Raw genomic sequence first — 19,953 nt, 5'->3', positions numbered from 1 at the left:
GAGAAAGCATCTTTACACCTGCTTTGTAGACTTTTTGTCTCACTCTTGAGCCTATTATCAAATCTGGGCCTGATGTTCTCAGTCAACCCAGAGTCTTAACATCCATCTGTTAGCACTAAAGCCAGTATGCCTGGCTCAGTTATTAGGATTAGGACAAAATATCTTGTGACTTCAAGTTATGTTCTCAACTTAGTTGTCATGGGCCCTGGTGTAAACAACACGCCTTGTCTTTTCCCTCTCCTCCCACTCTAACCATCAGTTAGCCACATGCTGGGACATTTCTGACCTGCAGGGCTAGATGCAGCTGCCCTTCTTACCCACTCAGTAGCTGTGCTGCTATTGGCAGGATAAAACAGTGTGTTAATTGTAGCCTTTATTGCCTCTGCTAGTTTTACTGATAACAGTAAGGAAAAGTTATGATGTAACTCGCTGCAAAGGCTGAGCACACATTAGTCCTTCATTTCAAATACCAGTGGTTCTCTAACGAAAGGCCAATAATTAAGACCAAACAGAGACACAAGTCTAACTTTTGAACTTGTACCTGCATGTCCTATATAAGATACAGACACTGATATTCTTAATTAACTAGAACAAATTTAAGGGCTGCAAAATTATTTTCCTGGTTGACATTGCAGAAGCCGCAGACGATAAGAAATGAGTGACATTTCTCTGTGGAGCAAATCTCCACAGTAGGTAATTTATTTCAAGATCTATATAGCGGCCTATAGCTTCACTGTCTCTGGACAGTGAAGGAACTGAAACCAAAAAGGTGGCTAAGTGCTGAGTACTGTAGTGTCTAACTTATTCTTGGCTTTTGAACTGGAATCTTTAAGCAAGTCCTCAGTGCCTTTGTGATACGTACAGACGCCTCTGTCTCTCTGTAGAGCCATAAAGAAAGCTAGGTACTTTAGAGTGGTCTCCAAAACAGCTAATGTGCTGTGGCAGAAAGGCACTGCTGTGGCTAAAATAAAATGATGTTTTAAAGCTATCCCTTTCTGGAACATTTTTAGAAGGCTGTGGCTGGCTTACAGAGGGAGTACACAAAATGGACCCTGAGTGGCCCTGGTGTTTGCTCCAAGTACTATTTGTACAGTTTTAGATGATACAGCTGGTTAACTAACAAAGGGCATCAGCAGTCCAAAGTGGATGGAACAGATAATAAACAATGTCTTTGGAAGTGAAAACAGCCCTGCACAAGGTTGTCCAGCTGTAGGCTGTCACAGACTGTCTCCTCCAAAGCTCGTATGAGCTTGTCTGATTGTCATTGCCACGTGACATGCAAAAACTGGGGCAAAGTAGTACAAATGGTTATTTAAAATACCGTCTTCCGTATGGAACCAAGCGGATTAGCCTGTTGGACTTAATCCCATTTAATGTCTCTGACGGCTGGACTCAAGGCAAAGCAGCAGGGCTTACAGGTGCTCTGCATCTCTGCGAGCAAGCACTCCTGCTGGAGCAGGACCCTTTGCACTCGCACGGACAACCTGCATTGCCCACACATAACCTTGCTTTTATAGCAGAGGGTGAATTAATAGGACCTACAGTGGGCTTTGGTCTACACGAACACAGTATCTATCCCACACAGTTCTTGTCACGTGTGCTAATGATGACCTAAGTGTCTGCAGGAGGGTGAGCTCTGCGTCTTGACGACAAGCAGGGCTTGATTTCATGAGTACCTGCCCCAGAAATGACTGCCAGCGTTTCGCCCTCCATGTTTCCCGGTAGGCGAGGCGCTGGCAGCACAGAGCCCCTGTGACAGGACTCGGTGATGACCCTGACAGGGTCATCACCTGGGGGTGCGTGAGCCTGCGGGGTGCCTGAGGTCAGTGCGTTAATCAGCGAGGCATTTGTAATGACAGCGCTTTCGTGCTTCGTGCTGCGTTCCTCAGCGGCTGCTAACCAGGCCTCGCAATGCCACGGCCGTGAGCAATGGCTGACTGAACGCCCCGCGGACCCGAGCGCAGCTGCCCCGAGGTAAGATGGCGGGGGGGTGGGCAGGAGCGGGGGGGGGGGCAAGATGGCGGGGGGCCTCACCCCCACGGTCGGGAGGGCAAAGCTCGTTAAAGCTTCCTGGGCAGCCAAGCGAACAGAGAGAGGGCAATACTTCGCTGAGGCGCTGCCCTTCCCCTGACGGCACGGGGTAACCCCCTCCCCCGCTGCCCTCCCTCCCCTGTGGGGCCGGAGCGGCCCCGAGAGGCAGGGCTCAGCGCGGTGCCCCCGCCCCGCGCCGGGGAGGGGCAGGGTGAGCGCGGACCGAGGCGGCTCTTCCGTAAACACCGGGCGGCCCTTCCCCGCCGGCAGCGCCCATTCTGCGCTTGGGGGGGGAGCCCCGAAAGAGCTCTCCCTTGTCACCCCCTGCTGCTCCTCACCTGCCGCTCGGGTCGGGGCACAGCGCGGGGACCGGCTCCGTTTTTATGCGGGAAGGGAAGGAAGGACCTAAATCGCCAGGGCTCTTAGCGGCTGGTGGGGAGGACGGCGTTACACAGCCCCGCCCGAGATGGTCGCGCCCGGGGAAGGCACTCACAGCCCGGGCCGGGTACATAAGGGCGGGGGGGGGGCGTTTAAAGCCCCGGCGAGCGCCGCGCCGGAGGAGGCCGAGCTGCGGGGCGCGGTGAGTGGGGGGCACCGGCACCGCGGGGCCAGCGCGGCTCCGAGCTGCCCGGGGGAGCCGCTCTGCGGTGCGGGGGGCAGGCTGGGGGGCGGGGGGCTCCGCTCCGGGCTGCTCCGCACTGCGCTGGCCTGCCCGGGCAGCCCCGGGGCTTCGCCGGCAGCGCGGAGCCTGGGCTCCCCTCCCCGGGTCCCCCCCCCCCCGGGTGCCCGGCGGCCGGGCTCGCCTCGGCGGGGCAGGCAGAGCTCGTCCCCCCTTCCCCTCCTCCCTCCTTCCTCCCCCCGTGGCCCGGCCTTGGAAACGCTGTTTGTTTTGCTCGGCCGGTGCCAAGCCGCTGCCGCTGCGAGCTGCTCGGGGACGGCCGAGGAAGAGGAGGAGCCGGCCGGGGGAGGAGGGCTCCTGCGGGGCTCCCCGCCGGCAGCCGGCACGGTCCCGGGCCCTCGGCTCGGTGGGAGGAAGGTGAAGGAGAGGAGCCACCGCTGGGAGCTCTCACCAGCCGGGGGACGCGGTGACTCGCAGCACGGGCCCTTCTCTGCCCCTGGGACCGCGGGCTGGGTGCTGTGACCGAGCTGGAGCGGGTCAGAGGGAAACCTGAGCCCGGCCGATGGCAGCCTGCAGGTGGGGAGGGCAGGAGGCCAGCGGCACGGGCAGAATGGGGGCCTTTGTCGTGGTGGAACTGGGATGGAGGTCTCTGTGAACAAAGCAGAGCTGCGGAAAAACTTTCCTAGAAGATCTTATCTGAAGGAAAAAAAAAAAAAAAAAACAACAAACAAACGCACTCTTCCAGGTGCTTCGAAATAATACCTTCAGGAATAAAGGAAGTGTGTTCTCCAAATCTACTTTTGTCATCTTGGTCACACCTGAAGTGGTCAGGTTGGGCAAAGCGGTGACCAGATAAATGCAAGACAACTTTAGACAACTGCAGTATTATTCGGTGCATGTTTCCTACGTGGAGTAATACACGGCTGTCCAGACAACAGCTGAATCCACAACAGTTTGTTAAACTAACTAGAAACTTGTTTGTGGAGGAAAAAAAAGTAAAGGGACTAATGCTTTGTACATGTAGAAGGTATTTTAGCTTGGTCTCACATGTAGAGATTATCTTTGAAAAACTGCAAAATGGGACTGATCAAAGTTTGAAAGCGTGCTGTGTAATGAAGTCCAGTGCCAGTGTATCAAACCTAGTATCGAAGTAAGCTTTAGTTGTTTTTAGTGCAGGAGGAATAAAGCGGGTTGTAACCACAGGCCAACCCGATAATAGAACAGGATGTTAAGCGCTGTATTAAAACAACAGCCTAATATGTAATACTTAATAAGCAACTTAGGAATAGGAAGTTGATAATGTTTATTCAAGATAATGAGTTACAAAGATGTCCTGGAAGGCTAAAGGGCTTTCTGAAATATTTTTTACTCGAGAATTACGTTAATTTACACTTAAAGTTACATGTGAATTTGGCCCTCAGTAACTTCTGAGAAGCCCTGAACTATCTACCAAAGCATAAGGTAGAGCTCTTTTGGTGTATGCTATAAAGAAAAGACTAAGTAACTCAGTCCTCTATTGTTGTAACTAATTAGAAAAGCCCTTTTTGATTTGTTACTTCTTTGATGTTCTCAATGAATGTTCTTTCCTTTATCCTTTTTAGCTGTTGTGCAGCATAGTTAAACTGTAGATGGCGCATCCAGACTTTGCTTATGTATTCACCTGCGTTTACTTTAATGTACTTTCTACCTTCTCTCTCTTAAACTTAGAATTTAGCAATAATGTTCTGAACTTGCAGAATACACCCGTTTTCTTCCTTTACCATTCCATTTGTGGCACGCTACTAGGAAATATACTTAGCATGGCAAAAGTTGTGGTGTTCATTCAGTGTGCCGTCTGATGTTGCATTAGAACTTATTTAAAGAAAATCTTCTGAAGGTCTCTACTGGCACATCTGCTATCTGTATATGTGCACCTATTGTAGGAGCAGGTATGGTCTCAGTACATTGAAATAGGTAATAAATATCTTTGGAGATGCAAGGACTTGTTGCCGAAAGGTACTTTGCTAGAAGTGCCATATGAAGACTTAACGTATACAGGATTTTAATTTCCATGTTAACTGCTTAGTCTTGAGCATGAGACTGTGATAGAAAATGGCAATGCTGACTTGCTTCTATGGCTGGTTTAGTACTTCTGTAAGGAGTATTCTGCAAATCTGAATATTGCTAATGTGAATATTTGTTGTTAGAATTATCTTAAGGTGAAGTGAAAGTTCTTAAAATGATGTATAAATTGTGAGAGAATTTTTCTTTAATCGCTGTTTGATCTCTTTCATGTTCTCTTAATACCTAGACCTGAGCGGTAGACACATCTTGAAGCGCTCTTACTAGGCGAGGGATTTACAAGACCTTTTGGGCCAGTACACGTCTAACAACGCTAATCACTTTTTCCCATGGACCACATGCAACATTAACCTTTGGAAGGTTAGTTATTTAATGTATGCGTAAAGAGGCTTTTTACATGATTAAGGCCTGGAAACAGTGTGTTCTGGTGTTGATCCCGAAGCAATAGATGGGGGTTTAATGTATGTTTTGCAGGCTCTGTAGGGTTACTATAAGTAAGCAGTTCCATATCAGGAACCTGCAGTGTTCCTACATTTAGGTTACTCATCACAAGTAGTTTCTAGTCAGCTTTAGCTTTGAGATCTGTAACACAGATTTTACTAGAAGAAATAGCTTGATTCTTGCATAACATGAACATGAGTCATTCGTAATTGTAACTTAGACAAATACAATTTCCAAGTCAAAAATCTCAGAGCCTTTTGGTTTTCCAGGTGTTCTTGCAACTTGCTGTCTTGTCTAGATAATACTACTTTAAATACCTGTTTGTTTTCAATTTTGTTAGAACGTTGATTTTTTTCACTTCTAATAAAAGTTATAATAAGTATCACAGCTAAAGCTGTAAGTCTAGAACCTATGACCTCCTATACAGTGATTAAAAGTCTCTTACTGGCTTCTCCAGTAAGTTGATAAGCTGTCAGCTGTTCTTGCTAATACAAGTCTTTTGACAAAACCAGCATAACATTATAGCAAAAAGGCATTCGAATGCATCTTCTTTCCTCCTGGGGGGGGAGGAGGAGGAGGAGGAAACAAACACTTAACTGTTAATCATCTCAATTAACAGGGAAGTATTCATCAGTGGAATAACTCAACAAGTTCTAAAGGTATGTCCACCGTGAGCTGCTACTCAAGAAATCAAACATGCTACGCTGTTCCTGGGAGCCAACATAAAGAAGTCTTCATCCTCATTCCCTTTTGTCCACCTCTCAACCCTACAGTACATTGACTCACAGAAGTGAAACGTCTTAAACTTGCTGACAGAAGCATTACTGGCTGTGTCTCTTAATGAAGTCTACAGAATAATTACTACAGAATACTTTGTGGTCATAACCAAAGAGGGACAGCTACTTTTGGAATCTGGGCCAAATTCCTTTAGGAGTAGTTATGACTTGACTTCCAGTTTCTCACTTTAACATGATCATTAACATATTTCTTGCTTCCTGTTAGAACTATTAATCATCTCCATTGAACTATGCAGCTGTCCAAATTCTCTGTAGTTGTGGATTATCTGCCTGGGAGGCAGTTTCCTTATGTAGACAGAAGCACAATGAAGCATGATAGTTCTCATGATGTTGTCACATATGCTGAATGTAGTGCTAGAGGCTCAGAGTTGCTGTTTGAATTAAAACACTTTTTCTCCCTTGGAGGAGTATTTATTGAGTCTATGCCATTGTCAGTCTGATAGTGAGCAAAGAGCCACCTAAAGCAGCATGTCAGGCTTCCGGAGATGCCCTGCCAGAAACTTAATATTCTGACTTATTTGTCTGCTCTTCCTTAGAGAGCTCTTTGTTTGCCTCAGAGTTTGTACTCTCAGTGCAGTCTGTTTGTGGAAAGAAGCTAATTGCTAAAAATTACTTGATGGTGAAGTCACATGGTGGGATGATGTAACACCATGAGAAATGAAATGCCTTTACATTTTAAGACCGAGAACTTCCAACATTCTGACAGCAAGCAGCTTTGGGTTTACTGTAGGTGGTCCTCTGTTTTAAATCTAACCAGTTTACAGAATGGTTATGTTAGAGTCAGTAAGGTAGGAAACAGCAGAAAGTAGAGGTGTCATTAATAACTGCATGATTCTGCACGTGTCAAGCCAGATCCTTTTGGTAACACTTTTTCAGAAAGGTGACTACTTCTTCCTCGTTCACAGTATAATGGTCAGTACCCAACTTTGAGAATCAAAAAACATAGGAAGTGCTGCTTTTGTGAAATGTGTGTTTGTCTTTCAGGTCTTGTTTACTGTATCAGCTAAAGTGAATCACGATGCCTCTCAGCGATGACCAGAACAGTGATTCAGATTCTTCACGCCTCTCTGAAAGCACAGCTTCTTCGAGTGACTCTGAGTATTCAAGACAGAGCTTTACCAGTGATTCTTCAAGCAAACCCAGTTCCCCAGCTTGTAAGCATATTTCAACCTTACCTGGCCTATGCAGAGGCACAGAAGACTAACCTATCCTATTTCTATTTCACACAGCAGGTAGAACCCACGGGTGTTTAAGAGTGTTAAGAGAAAGGCATGGCTTTCTCTTGCCTGTGAAGCAGTGCATCTCTTTGAGTGGAATACCTCTAATAGCTGTACCTGTGGGGGCTTCCTGTGTGCTGCTTCCCTTCAGAAAGCTTAAGGAGAGTGAGCCACCATGGACATCCTAGCCTTATGCTAATTTTAACGTTGGTAGCAGTCTCCCACTCAACCAGCTATGTATGACTTTATATGCAAAGAGTGGGTTTCTTCTGTTTGGTCCCTATAGTTAAAAATTAAATCTATTATAAAGCTAACTTACAGGTTACACAAAGGTACAGGAAGTTAATACTATAGTTCTTATTCTGTGATTAAATGTCAGGATCAAACAGAAAACGCCTTTACATAAGGGAAGGTATTTTGAATGAGCATTGATAAATAAAACCCTGGTTAAAATGTGCTTAATGCTCATATCTGTAAGCATTCTCAGATCATAGACACAACTCATTTAGCATCTATAAGCAGTATAAGTGAAATCTTATATTAAAATAAGTATGTTAGTGGAGCTGCAATTGGTAGCTGCTTCTTTAAGCTTCTGAAGACTGGTAATGACAGAAGGACAATCACAGAAATTAAATGGGAGAATTTGGGAGTCTAGAAGCTTGGGTTTTAGAAACTTACTCCTGCTTTTAAGTACACTTTAAAGTTTGTCATTCTTGATACATATTTGTGAAAAGGGAGTATAACTTATGATGAATCTGCTATGGTACATAAGTGAGAGGTTCTCAAGTCAGTATCTTCAGAACCTTCTTTACAGGCAATAAAAGCATGACATAGCTGTTATGTGCTCAGGATTATAATGGAAATCTGGTATCTGTTACTGCCTGTGCTTTTGCTCTGCGTTTTATAGAACAGTCTACAGAAAATCTGTGGAGTATAAGATCATTTTTTTAAATGAAAAAAGCCACCTCAGTTAAGATGTGAAAATATGAAACTGCTTTTCAAAATGTTATGAGGTTTACATGGTATTACCCACCCGTGTGCACACACCCCCGATAAGCTGGGAGTTTCCTAAGTTAGTGTTTTAAGAAGATATAAAGGTCTGGTAATCCTAGCTTGTTTCTTCTAAAGTACTAGAGTCCGGTTATCAAGGAACAATATTTCTTGCCTTGTTACTTTCATGCAAGGCTGCTGAATTTTAATAAAGCTTTCAATTGCACTCATCTACTATAGTGTTTTGACTTGAACATTTGTTCCATCAGCAAGTCCTCCCAAGATGGTTACATTTGATGAACTGATGGCAGCTGCAAGAAATCTGACAGACTTGACATTAGCTCATGAAATTGCTGTAAATGCAAATTTTTGCATAAAACATGAAGACCTTCCACAGAACAGGTAAGAACATGAATTTTGCAAAAGATAAAACTGGGGTTGAGAAGAGAGGAGAAATGCAGGAGCATTTAAAATAAAAAGAAAACCAAAATAACAGCCCTCCCCCCCCCCCCCCCCCCCCCCCCCCCCAAAAAAAAAAAAGCAACAGAAACCCACTGCATTTCTGAATGGCTGTGGATTTTTATAACAACTCTAGGAGTCAGTTATCTTGCTCAGAACAAACTTTGTAGTCCAGCTGAGTTGATATGCTGTCTTGGAGAATGTGATGCTCTGTCTTTAAATATCAAGGGGAAAGTAAAAGGCTAATGCCATATCAATTCCCATAGTGAAGATGAAGAGCATTGTTCTTATCTGTGTAGTTCCAAGTCCTGTGGAAAAGATGAAATGATGGGCTTCTATGTAACCTATAGTAGCGTCTTGGTCCTATGGTGATAAGGTGAAGCTCATCATAAGCTTATCTCTGATACTAGAAGAGATGCAAAAGTTCTGGAGATTCAAAAGACATGAGAAGTACCCCCAATGTATGTATTTAAAATGTTCTTGATTGTAGACATTTTTGACTTAAAAAAACAAACCTCATCTTTCCTATGGAAAAAATACATGTAAAAGACAAACAGGTTTTTAATTGTACAAATGCCTTAAGTGACAATTGGCTATACAAAGGAAGAGTTTTTAAAACTTAGCACCTAACACGCAAGGTTAGTGAATCAGTACATATTTGATAAGGAAAAAGGGAAGGTATGTCTAAATCTGAATTGCTAGTACCATTTACTAAAGTAGTCTTTTAGGAGAGACTTCTTAGTGTAAATCATGTTTTAGGAGCTGATGATTCACAGCACAAGAAAGATAGTGTTGCAGGTCGTGTGATGACTGTCAATGAGTTGTTTCCCAAAAAGTCATTAGGCTAACCTAAAGCACTTTGACCAAGGATGAAAGCTATTTAGTAGTCTCTTTCTCTGTCTGTAATTGACTTATTCCACAGCTTAGTAGGCACAGTGAAACGAATTGTACATAAGGCATTTTGGGATCATTTGGAATCGGAACTGAATGAAGATCCTCCGGAATACGAACATGCTATCAAGCTCTTTGAGGAAATAAAGGAGGTAACTTTTTTTTCCTCCCCCTCCAATATTGTTTTTGCAGCTTAGGTCTGAGAACCTCTTATTTCACCGAAGGGTCTGTTAACTTACAAAAAAGCCAACACCTTTGAGTTCCTACTTCTAAGATGAAACTGATTACTCAGAACTACAGGAGCAATAGGTATCTAAAATATATTTGTATTAACAGTGAACATGGCTACACACATAGTGGCGCATCCAATCAGTTTTCATTGTAGGGTGGTTAGCTGCAAGTCAGCTCTTTTCTCAAAGCTTTGCACCTCTACTAGTTTGTTTGGCTACATTCTGAGTTCAGTGCATGACCAGGAGTATAAATGTGGTTGTACCTGTTCAAATAGATTCCCTCGTGATCGTTGAAGATTTGTATGTTCTTTCTTGCAATCCTCCCACAACACTGTCTTCCAAAAATGGGGAGGCTGTCCTGTAGAGCAAGCATTTACTAACTTAAGATTTTCGAAAGTCTCATCGTGAACCAGAAAGCATGTCAACAGACTTCAAGTGTTTTTGCAGAACTGTACTCTGATCTTTTTAATGTCTTTTTCCTGCTGCTTTAGATGATGTCCAGCCTTAATATATCTTGTTACAGTCAGCTAAATACACTTGACACTAATATTACTTTAACATGTAAGTAAGTGCTATGATTTTTATTGATAAGCTTTTCAATTTTTTCCCCCCTACTTTAGATTCTTCTTTCCTTCCTGACTCCTGGAGCAAACAGGATTCAAAATCAAATTTGTGAAGTTCTAGATACGGATCTTATAAGACAGCAGGCAGAACACAATGCTGTTGATATTCATGGGCTAGCTAACTATATCATCAACACTATGGGAAAGTTATGTGCTCCAATAAGAGACAACGATATAAAACAGTTAAAAGCAACTGACAATATCGTAGAATTGCTGAGGTTGGTATTTAGGTGTTCTTATATGGGGGGGAAAAAGTCTCTAGCCTGATAGAGCATACTGGGCAGTGGAAGAAGGGGGAAAAAGTCTTAGTCTTCAGTGGTGGCAATTTGCATAATACCAGTTTTCAAAGTAAAATTGTACAGCAGAAGCATTACAGGTGGGGGAGTGGTGCTATGGCATGCTGTGACTGGAATATTATGTCTATCTTAATGTGTAGAATGCCTAGATTAAAACTACCAACTCTGAATAGTTAAGCCACTGAACAACAACAAAAAAGCACTCTTACAATAACATGCATTTCTGAGACAGCTGGTTTGGTCTTGTTCATCCTTACAAAATTAAAAGGGCATATTCTTACTGTTCCTCCTTGAACTGCTTATTGCATGCTTCCTTTGGGTATCCTGGTAAATAAGTAATGTTGTCTGCTACACTGTGATACCAATGAAGGAGGCTCCTTCTCCCAGAACTGGGCTTACAGTGCTAATCCACATACTGCTTAAAATCAATAGTCTATTCTAATGACCTTAGTTTAAACTTTCTCTCTTCAGACAAATATTCCATGTTCTGGACCTGATGAAAATGGATATGGCTAATTATACAATTCAGTGCCTTAGACCATACCTTCAGCGTAACTTGGTGGACTATGAAAGAACAAAATTCCAGGAAATTCTTGAAGAAACACCAAGTAGGTATCATGCTGTATTTTATTTAAACCTTTCCTTTTTTTTGAAGAAAAAAAAACTATTTAAAGACATACTATAAAATCTTTCAATTACAGTTAATTAGAGGAAAATTCCAATTTCTTCTTTGGAAAAGAAGAAAGTAATACAAAAAATTCTTTGACAAGCAAGCTACCAATGGTTAATTGCTTAGTCTGTTTTTAAGCATTTTCATCTGTTACCTGGGGTGTTTTCTGACAAATTGGTATTTGTCTAATTGATTGGTATCTAAAAAAAACAACAGTGGCTCTTTACTATCTGGAGGCAGAAGCCCTACATATTGAAAGGTGAGACTTTCTCTTTTGTAGCCAGGAAGTCTGATAGTCTGAGGTAAACAAGGAAAAACAATGTGCCTGAAAGTTGGAAGGGATGGCATCAATATTTTTTTAATAAACAAAACACAGGCTCTGAGAAGTTTCTTTAGGTCAACTTGATCCACTACTACAGATTTTTTATAATACTGCTAAGCAGTCTTTAGGAGAACATTTTGAAAGGAAAAGAAAAAGTAAGCTTACTGACGTGTGAAGCAGAGGCTTCTAAAATGGGAACCCTGAGCTACTGCTACAGTCTGTAGTGTTTATATATACAGCCTGTCAAAGAACTCTTTAAAAGCTTTCATTCCTTGTTGATATACTTTCTTTCACCTCTTCTTTCCAGTCCTGTGCCCCAACGAATAAGTGGCCTCCCTGAAAGAGGAAGAAGTGGTTTGGGGTCTTGGACTTAATTTTTTTCTTCCTAGAAAATCTTGGTTGAAATCAAACAATTTATTGAGTTTATGCAAACTAGCTAGAATATTAAGGTGATCACTGGATGGTCAGTGAAAAGTGAAGGAGAGACTGACTTCTGTGAAGGCTTAGCATCCGCTATGTTTAGTTTTTAGAAATACTTTCATCTTATTTATGTACATAACTCTTCCTTAAGCTACTGCTTATTCTGATGGAAGCATGCAATAAATCTGCTGATTTGCAATGCATAGGTGCTCTGGATCTCACAACAGAATGGATAAAGGAATCAATAGAAGATGAATTGTCATCCGTTTCTGATGAATCTTCATCATCCTCTGGTGCTGATCATAGTTGTAAATCAAATATTAGTCCTACACTGGTGCTAAACAATGGCTACTTGAAACTGTTACAATGGGATTACCACAAAACAATTCCAGAGGTAAGAAGTGTTTCAGTGTCTTCAGAGTTCTAGCTATAAGAAAATATTGGTGCAGCATAATAATCCTGACATTAATGACAATAAATGAATATTCTCTTGCAGTTCTTAATCTTCCTAATAGTAAATTAGGAAATTGGAGAGTATATGCTAGTCTTACTTTCTAAACCATGAGATAGGCAAGTCATCAACTAGAAGAGTTCAGGGTACTTTCTATCTAGTCATAGCTCACCAGCTCTGCCCTAGCAGTAGTCTTAGTCATGGCCAAAGGCTGGGCCTTGTACTGACAGCACTTGGCTTGCTTTCTTTTTGAGCGAACTGTCTGTGGTATCTTGGTTTTCCTAACAGCAGAAACAGGGATTGGTGGGATCAAGCTGTGAATCATTCTTACGCTCAAGCAGAATCATTTAAAAATGTCATGCTCTCTACAGTAGATACTCACCCTTTCTCTATGCATATAAACTACTGCTTCAAGAATCATTAAGCTTTTCCTCCTGCTCCTGATTACTGACCTCTGCCGCTTTAAATAAAGCCAGCTTGAAATTGGCCGTCAGTCAGGGTTAAAATTATCAACTGCAGTGAGCATTTTAGCTATAGTTAGCTTGCAAGTTCTCTGCCAAGCCACTATGTGGGGATGCTCTTAGCGTGCCCTTTCAGTGGAAGAAAGGGACACTACCTTACTTTTACCTTCCTTTCAACAATTTTGAATAAGAGCTACATGCAGATATCCTCTGGATCTAGCTTGGTAGTAATTTCATACTGTGGCAAACAGCTGAGTGTTAATTCCCTGCTTCTCAGTGGGGGGGATTTGATAGAACAACCTCTTTCTAACCTTAAAAAAAAAAAAATACACAAAACCAGATCTTGCTGTGGGAATTACATTTTTGGTATGGTTAGCTGGCTTTTTGTCTGTAGCAGGTTATAGGTGACTTGCAGAAATTGCTGTGATGATTAAACTGGCTTGTCATGTTGTTCATCACTACCCATCAGTTGCAAATTATGGTATCTTTCAAAAGACAACTGAATCCAGAAGACTGTTTTGTCTGTAACCCTGATCACTTCCATGTCCCCTGGATTCCCCAAGCATCTGACATCGTGGGCTGAACTGCTGGCCACAAATTGCTGTCAGCAATGAAGAGAAACAAAAAGCAGTTTCTTCAGTGTCCTCTGAACTGGAGGCATTACTTTTCTTCCCTACCACAGACTGACTTCTGGTACTCATAATGCCACTTTGTGCAGTAATTCATATTCAGAATGCTTCAGCTGCTGTCTATTCTGACTTTGTATATTTGTTAATTGAAAATGTTCGTGTTTCGTGACTAAATCCTGTCTCTTTCCTCCATATTCCTAAACTGGTATTACTGTTTTGCTTCTAGACTCTAATAACAGATGAAGTTCGTCTTCAGGAGTTGAGAGAAAAGCTGAATCAATTAAAAATAATAGCTTGTGTTTGCCTCATAACAAACAATATGGTGGGTGCAGCAATTGTAGATGTGCCGGATTTTGCTGACCAACTGAAAAGGGTCTCCGTTCCTCTTCTTGAAGGCATGAGCAAGAAGTAAGGCCTTGTTTATCACTCCTCACATTTTTTTAACAGGAAATACCAAGTGGATCTGAAAACTCTTGGAAACGGTTCAAATTTCATAGCCGCTGCTTGTTGATAATAGATACAGACGAAAATTTAGTGCCATCTGAAGTCCTATACAATGGAAGTCCACTATGTGTGACACATGTCTTCAAAGTTTTTTTTAATGAAATCTTAGTCTTGATGGTATAACTTGGCTCCAAAGTCTGCTAGCCCTAAAGTTCACTTGTATGGTCTTGATAACACAAGCCACAAGTACATGCTGAGAGCCAAGTGGCTAGTGAGCAGCCCTGCAGAAAGGGATCTGGGGTGCTGATCAACAGCAGGCTCAACGTGAGCCAGCAGTGTGCCTTTGCAACCAAAAGGGTGCATTTTACAGTGCATTAAACACAGTATAGCTAGCCAGTCACAGGAAGTGATTCTCTTCCACTATATTTAGCGTTGGTGCAGCTTCACCTTGGATATTGTGTGCAGTTCTGGGCTCTACAATATAAAAAGGAGGTTAAGGTACTTGAAAGCATCCAGAGAAGGGCAACAAGGCTGGTAAAGGGGCTGGAAGACATGTCCCACAAGGAGAAGCTGAGGACACCTGGGTTGGCTAGTCTGGAGAAAAGGAGGCTGAGAGGTGATCTCGCTGCTCTACCACTCCCAAGGAGGGGAAATACTGATCTTTTCTCCCTGGTAACCAATGACAGAATGAATAAGAATGGCACAAAGCTGCATCAAGGGAGGTTCAGACTAGATAATAGGAAAAATTTCTTTACTGTGAGGGTGGTCATACATTGTAACAGGAGGTGGTTGATTACCTATGCCTGTCAGTATTCAAGAAGTGTTTGGGTAAGGCCTTTAATGTGCTCTAACTTCTGGTTAGCACTGAAGTGGTCATCCAGTTAAGCTCAATGATCTTTGTTGATCCATTCCAACTGGACTTATTCTAATACCTGAGAGGCTGTGGCAGTACGTTCACCAAGTCATTTTTGCCGGTTGCTTCAAAGCTTCAAACTTACTCTAGGTAGGTTAAGTTATTTGGCTGCTGCTAATACTGCTGCAACTTGCACTACAAGCAAGTCTCACGGTGTCTCAGTGTTTCAGAATAACTTATTTTACTTTTTTCTCATGAAATGCTATGAATTTGGCCCTGGAGAATATGTAAGCATAAGGTCAAAGTGAATTGGTGTCACTGCGGTATGCTTAAAATGAATTTTCCCATTTGAATCCCAATTAGTATCCTTATCTTACAGATGGAGATTTCTCATGTATCTGTAGAAGTACACATCTGCAAGAACAAATAACTTTATATTCTCTCACTGGGGAGAGCAGGCTGAAAACAAAAAAAGGAGATGAGTGAGTTCACCTGAAACTGCTACAGAAACCATAAAAGTTAATGCTTTTCTCTTTCTTTCTTCCAGAACTTTTGATTTGAAGGAAGCTCTGAATGCTATTGGTGTCCAGATTTGCAGCAAAGTGAATGGGTCTCTCTCTGAAAGAGGTCTTCCTACTCTCAATGCAGAAACGCAGAATAATTTAATGGGTCAAATTGCTAGTATTGTTGAAGAGAATAATCCTGTCTGTTCCTTGATCGGTTAGTAAGAATACATAATTATCTTACTGTATGTGTCTGTCTGTATAAGCTGCTAAGTTTAAAACTTACCTCCTGCAATCTCAACCAGATGTCTAATTATGCTTAAAAAGCACTCTCTTACTGCAGTAAAATACTGTGTCAAAAGAGTAAAGAAATACTGTTTACTGGGGGGCTGTGCTCTTGGTATGCTGCAGAGCATGGTTAGCTGTAGCTAGAAATTTTAAATGTCCTTGTAAACAAGCTTTAGAGATACTAGAATTCTGGAGGAGAATATAGAAAATGTGTGAGATACTCATCTCTCTTCTGTCAGTTTGGGTTTAAACCCAGTGTGTTTTCCTTTTTCCACTAAAAGGAAGTGGACTCATTAACTTGTGGAGCAGATTTATGCTCTGTCTGCCTTGCAGGAGTCAGCTGTCAAAATCTTTGTTTCACTCTGCAAGATGGGTTTGGGAAAGGGAGAGCATAGTTATCTTACATTGTTGCATTTCTTCTTGTGCTGAGGTACAGGGTGCTTGTGAAGTGAGTATGGATCTTGCATTTACATTTGTTTTGAGCATACTTTATATTATGTTTCAGATAAACGGATCCAGTTATTCATGAAAAGCTTGCTTGCTCTTCCAAGTTTCCAGAAATGTATGCCTGCTGTGCCAGGAGGCCTTTCTGTGATTCAGACAGAGATGGAATTTGTTGGATCTCAGTATGCAAGCATTGTAAACTTTAATAAACAAGTGTATGGACCATTCTATGCAAACATACTTAGGAAACTACTTTTTCCTGAGGCACCAATAGGGAAAACAGGAACAGAAGCACCTACCAATTGAAAAATATATTTCTGTACCTTTCTTTTACCTTCAGTTTTCATAATAGAGACAAGGTGATCTGACTCCCCAGCTTGAAGAGACCACTCCAGTGACTGTTAATGAAACATCTTATAAAATGCAGATAGTTTCTGAAATCCACTGGAAAGAAATTAATTTCAACTACACATATATATTTTAGACTAAGTCTGTTTAATGGATTGCGCCACTTGTAATAGTGAAATACTACCTTTCAAGGCAAGCATTTATTACGATTTGCAGTGGGAAAGAGATGGCAAACTACTTTTTTTCCACCATTAAACCATAATGTTTTTAAAAAATATATTTACATATAGCAATGCAATTATGAGATGACAAAACTGTAGATAAAATGTACTATGCTTACATTGTATTTTTTTAGAGCAACATCTAATAAAACTACTATCTTTCTGAGAAGACTTTAAAGGAAAAAAGGTTCATATTAGGCCAACTTCTGGTACTCCTGCAATTACTGGAACTAGAACTTAGCCTATGTTACATTAAGGAATGCCAGTATTATAAGCTGTTTTGAGAATAGCAGTTACAGAAGAACCATTCACTGTTTTTTAAATAAGAACATTCAATACTTGTCAACTGTAATGGTGAGTTTAAAGATAAAACACTTAAGCATCGTGTTGGCCATGGGGTTGGGGTAGGGAAGCAAATGTCTGTATATAATATTTATCTAGCGGAGGTCATACAGATCTTAAGTCTAACCTCTAATATGTGTACATACTGATCTTCGATTTTAATGGGTATTAAGTATTTTTAACTTAGGGCATTCTGACCTTTATTCTCAAAAGCACTTAACATTGAGAGTGATCTTAGAGTACAGCAGAATGATTTCACTTTCTGCTTTCTGTATTCTGTTGGTTGAGGGCCTAAGTTTTTCAAAATGTATTTTGGATATTCTTGTGTCTGCAAAGCAGAAACCCAAATTTTACTAGTCATTCTTGAAAGTGATTAGATTCATTCTCACTGAGTCTGTGTGAGAAGTACTTTTGGCTTTTGTGCCAAAGTTCATGCAGATTACACTCTGATACTTTGTTCCCACTTAAGACAAGAATCTTGCATACAGAAATTAAGTAAAAATTGAGAGATATAGAAGTAAACTTCTAAGTTTACAAATTTTATTTTGCATATTTCAGATTGGTAATAGATACTGCTGGAATACTTAGTATAGACACGTTCTTGTCTATGAAATTGAATCATAATGTACTTGAAAATGATCATTTAATATATTATATAATGGTCCTTTTAAAAATGTCATATATATATAAAATCATGTGGTACAAGATAAATGGCTTGTTTTTAACATTTTATATTAGTCTATTTTTATTGATACAAAACTTGCCCATAGAAGTTTCATGTGCCACACAAATTGTGTATAGACATTTAGTAATGTATATCATGTCTATCATAAAGGTCTAAAAAAAAAAAAGGGCATTACCAGCACTGTGGTTTTGTAGTCCATTTTTACAGAATTGTGTACTTTTTTTAGTAAGGGAAATGACTTCTAGTCAGTTGTTCCTCAGTGTCCAAGGACCTTGGCCACAGGTACATGATATGAAAAACTTTCTTCAAAATGCCTTGTTAGAAAATAAATTGCTCTACTGCACTTCTGTTCTATCCCTTGTAAAAACATCGCACAAAATGAAGCAGAGTATGTATTTTGAAGGGAGCTTTTCCTGAAGCCTGAAAAACCTGAGAAAGGAACTCTTAGAACATAATAATTGTGCCACTAGGTAAAACAGGTTTGTTCAAATTTATATGAAAACTTGAAATGCAATTCAAAATCAGTAAGAGGAGAATGGTTTTCCAAAGCAATTACGGAAGATTAAGTCTTAGTGATTTGCTGCGTCTTTAGAAATAATATCTTTGGAAGAAACTACTTTAAGCTTCAACCAAAACAGGATCTTAGGAACAGTGGAAGAACATGTCTAACGTGACTATGAACATTCTATCATAATACATCACATGCATTGTTTAATTTTGGGGCATTTTATAGCATGGCCTATGTTTCAAGTGCTTGTTCAATGTATCTTAATTTTTTATTTAATGTTTCAAACATGGACATTGCATCTGTTTAATGTCATGTTGTGCATGCTGTTTATGCTACTGTGGCTGAAATACACTTGCCTCCACTCTGAAGTTGTCATTGTGAAACAAGATGCCATTCTGTAGCAGCTTACTTCGTTGAAATGCAAATATTTGAAGTTTTGTATGCATTATTTGTGATACCATTGTCCTGAAAAGTCATTTATGCAAATTGTTTCTTAAATGTAATGGATTATTTTAAATGCTGAAGATAAAGGACTGCACTAATACGTTGTGGCTTCTCTCTTTTTCTGTAACTTCTCAATTGCATCAGTAGTTTTAATCTAGTTGCGCAAATAACTAACCAGTTGTTCTATTAAACCTGGCTCTTGGACAAAGTTAATCTATATCCTCTATCTGTATTCAATCATAGCTATGCTGTTGGGAATAACTAAATAGTTAAGAGTCTTCAGACTGGAAGATGAGGTAGGGTATAAATGCATAAACAGAGGCCTGAGTGGCAATAAAGACAAATAGGTGTTTGCTGTCCTTGTTGGAACATCAAAGAAAGGTGCTCAGTTCAAAATACATGTACTGGGTGGGGGTGATTTTTTTTTTTTTACAATAGTATGTAGATTAGCTGTGGAACACCTTACCTAATATCTGATATTACTAAAAAATTATTTGGATTGCCGAAGAGGTGGACAAATAAAAATCCATCGATAACCTTTTCATTAAAGGTGGCTGATGAATCCATAGTGTTGCTTTTCCTAGCATTATCATTTAGGTTGGAAGAGATCTCTGAGATCACAGAGTCCAACCTCTGACCTAACACTAACAAGTCCTCCACTAAACCATATCACTAAGCTCAACATCTAAACATCGTTTAAAGACCTCCAGGGATGGTGACTCAACCACTTCCCTGGGCAGCCCATTCCAATGCCTAACAACCCTTTCAGTAAAGAAGTTCTTCCTAATATCCAACCTAAACCTCCCCTGGGTCAACTTTAGCCCATTACCCCTCATTCTATCACTGGGCACGTGGGAGAATAGGCCAACCCCCACCTCGCTACAGCCTCCTTTAAGGTACCTGTAGAGAGCAATAAGGTTGCCCCTGAGCCTCCTCTTTTCCAGGCTAAACAACCCCAGCTCCCTCAGCTGCTCCTCATATTATTCAGAGTAACTCCCTGTTTTGGCTGGTTGTGAAGTGCTAGAGGTACTGCACGTGCACAGATACAATGTGCTGGGGACATGCTGAAAGCCTGAAGTTTCTTGGACTACATTCATTACCCCTAAAATATCAACTTCCACTCTGTCATGACTGGATTTCTGAAATGGTTCCTTTTTGGAGCTTTTTGTAATGCCTCATTTCTAACCCCTCTGAACAACTTGCAATAGCACCAAGGCGAAGTTATGCTGAAGAGCAATACCCGACAAGGCTGCGGTGTGGAATTT

The 19,953-nt window shown here is 41.2% G+C and overlaps 1 protein-coding gene across 9 annotated transcripts; it reads left to right on the top strand.

Annotated features, from left to right (window-relative positions):
* Positions 1-1,394: 1,394 nt before the first annotated feature.
* On the top strand, positions 1,395-18,783 carry TCP11L2 (t-complex 11 like 2). Of its 9 annotated transcripts, none has more exons than XM_040559907.1 (12): positions 1,395-1,974; positions 4,941-5,071; positions 5,772-5,811; positions 6,934-7,103; positions 8,426-8,558; positions 9,538-9,658; positions 10,357-10,577; positions 11,127-11,263; positions 12,274-12,461; positions 13,835-14,016; positions 15,453-15,625; positions 16,202-18,783. In XM_040559907.1, the coding sequence occupies exons 4-12, from the start codon at positions 6,968-6,970 to the stop codon at positions 16,444-16,446; spliced, it is 1,536 nt and encodes a 511-aa protein (XP_040415841.1). In that variant the 5' UTR covers positions 1,395-1,974; positions 4,941-5,071; positions 5,772-5,811; positions 6,934-6,967; the 3' UTR covers positions 16,447-18,783. The 9 variants fall into 9 exon arrangements, with proteins under 9 accessions (XP_040415841.1, XP_040415857.1, XP_040415905.1 ...); XM_040559971.1 differs by lacking the exon at positions 1,395-1,974 and adding an exon at positions 2,220-2,536; XM_040559955.1 differs by lacking the exon at positions 1,395-1,974 and adding an exon at positions 2,246-2,611.
* Positions 18,784-19,953: the final 1,170 nt, after the last annotated feature.

This window comes from Cygnus olor, chromosome 1 (genome assembly GCF_009769625.2).
Source record: "Cygnus olor isolate bCygOlo1 chromosome 1, bCygOlo1.pri.v2, whole genome shotgun sequence".
In the NCBI taxonomy this organism is placed as follows: Eukaryota; Metazoa; Chordata; class Aves; order Anseriformes; family Anatidae; genus Cygnus; species Cygnus olor.
Note: the sequence above shows the minus strand (reverse complement) of the source record. Positions and strands in the feature narration are given on the sequence as shown.

Coding starts and splice junctions, on each gene's coding strand:
- TCP11L2 (XM_040559923.1), top strand. CDS start 6,968: ATGCCTCTCAGCGATGACCAGAACAGTGATTCAGATTCTTCACGCCTC. Junction 8,559..9,537: donor GAAGACCTTCCACAGAACAG/GTAAGAACATGA, acceptor CTTATTCCACAG/CTTAGTAGGCACAGTGAAAC. Junction 11,264..12,273: donor AATTCTTGAAGAAACACCAA/GTAGGTATCATG, acceptor TGCAATGCATAG/GTGCTCTGGATCTCACAACA.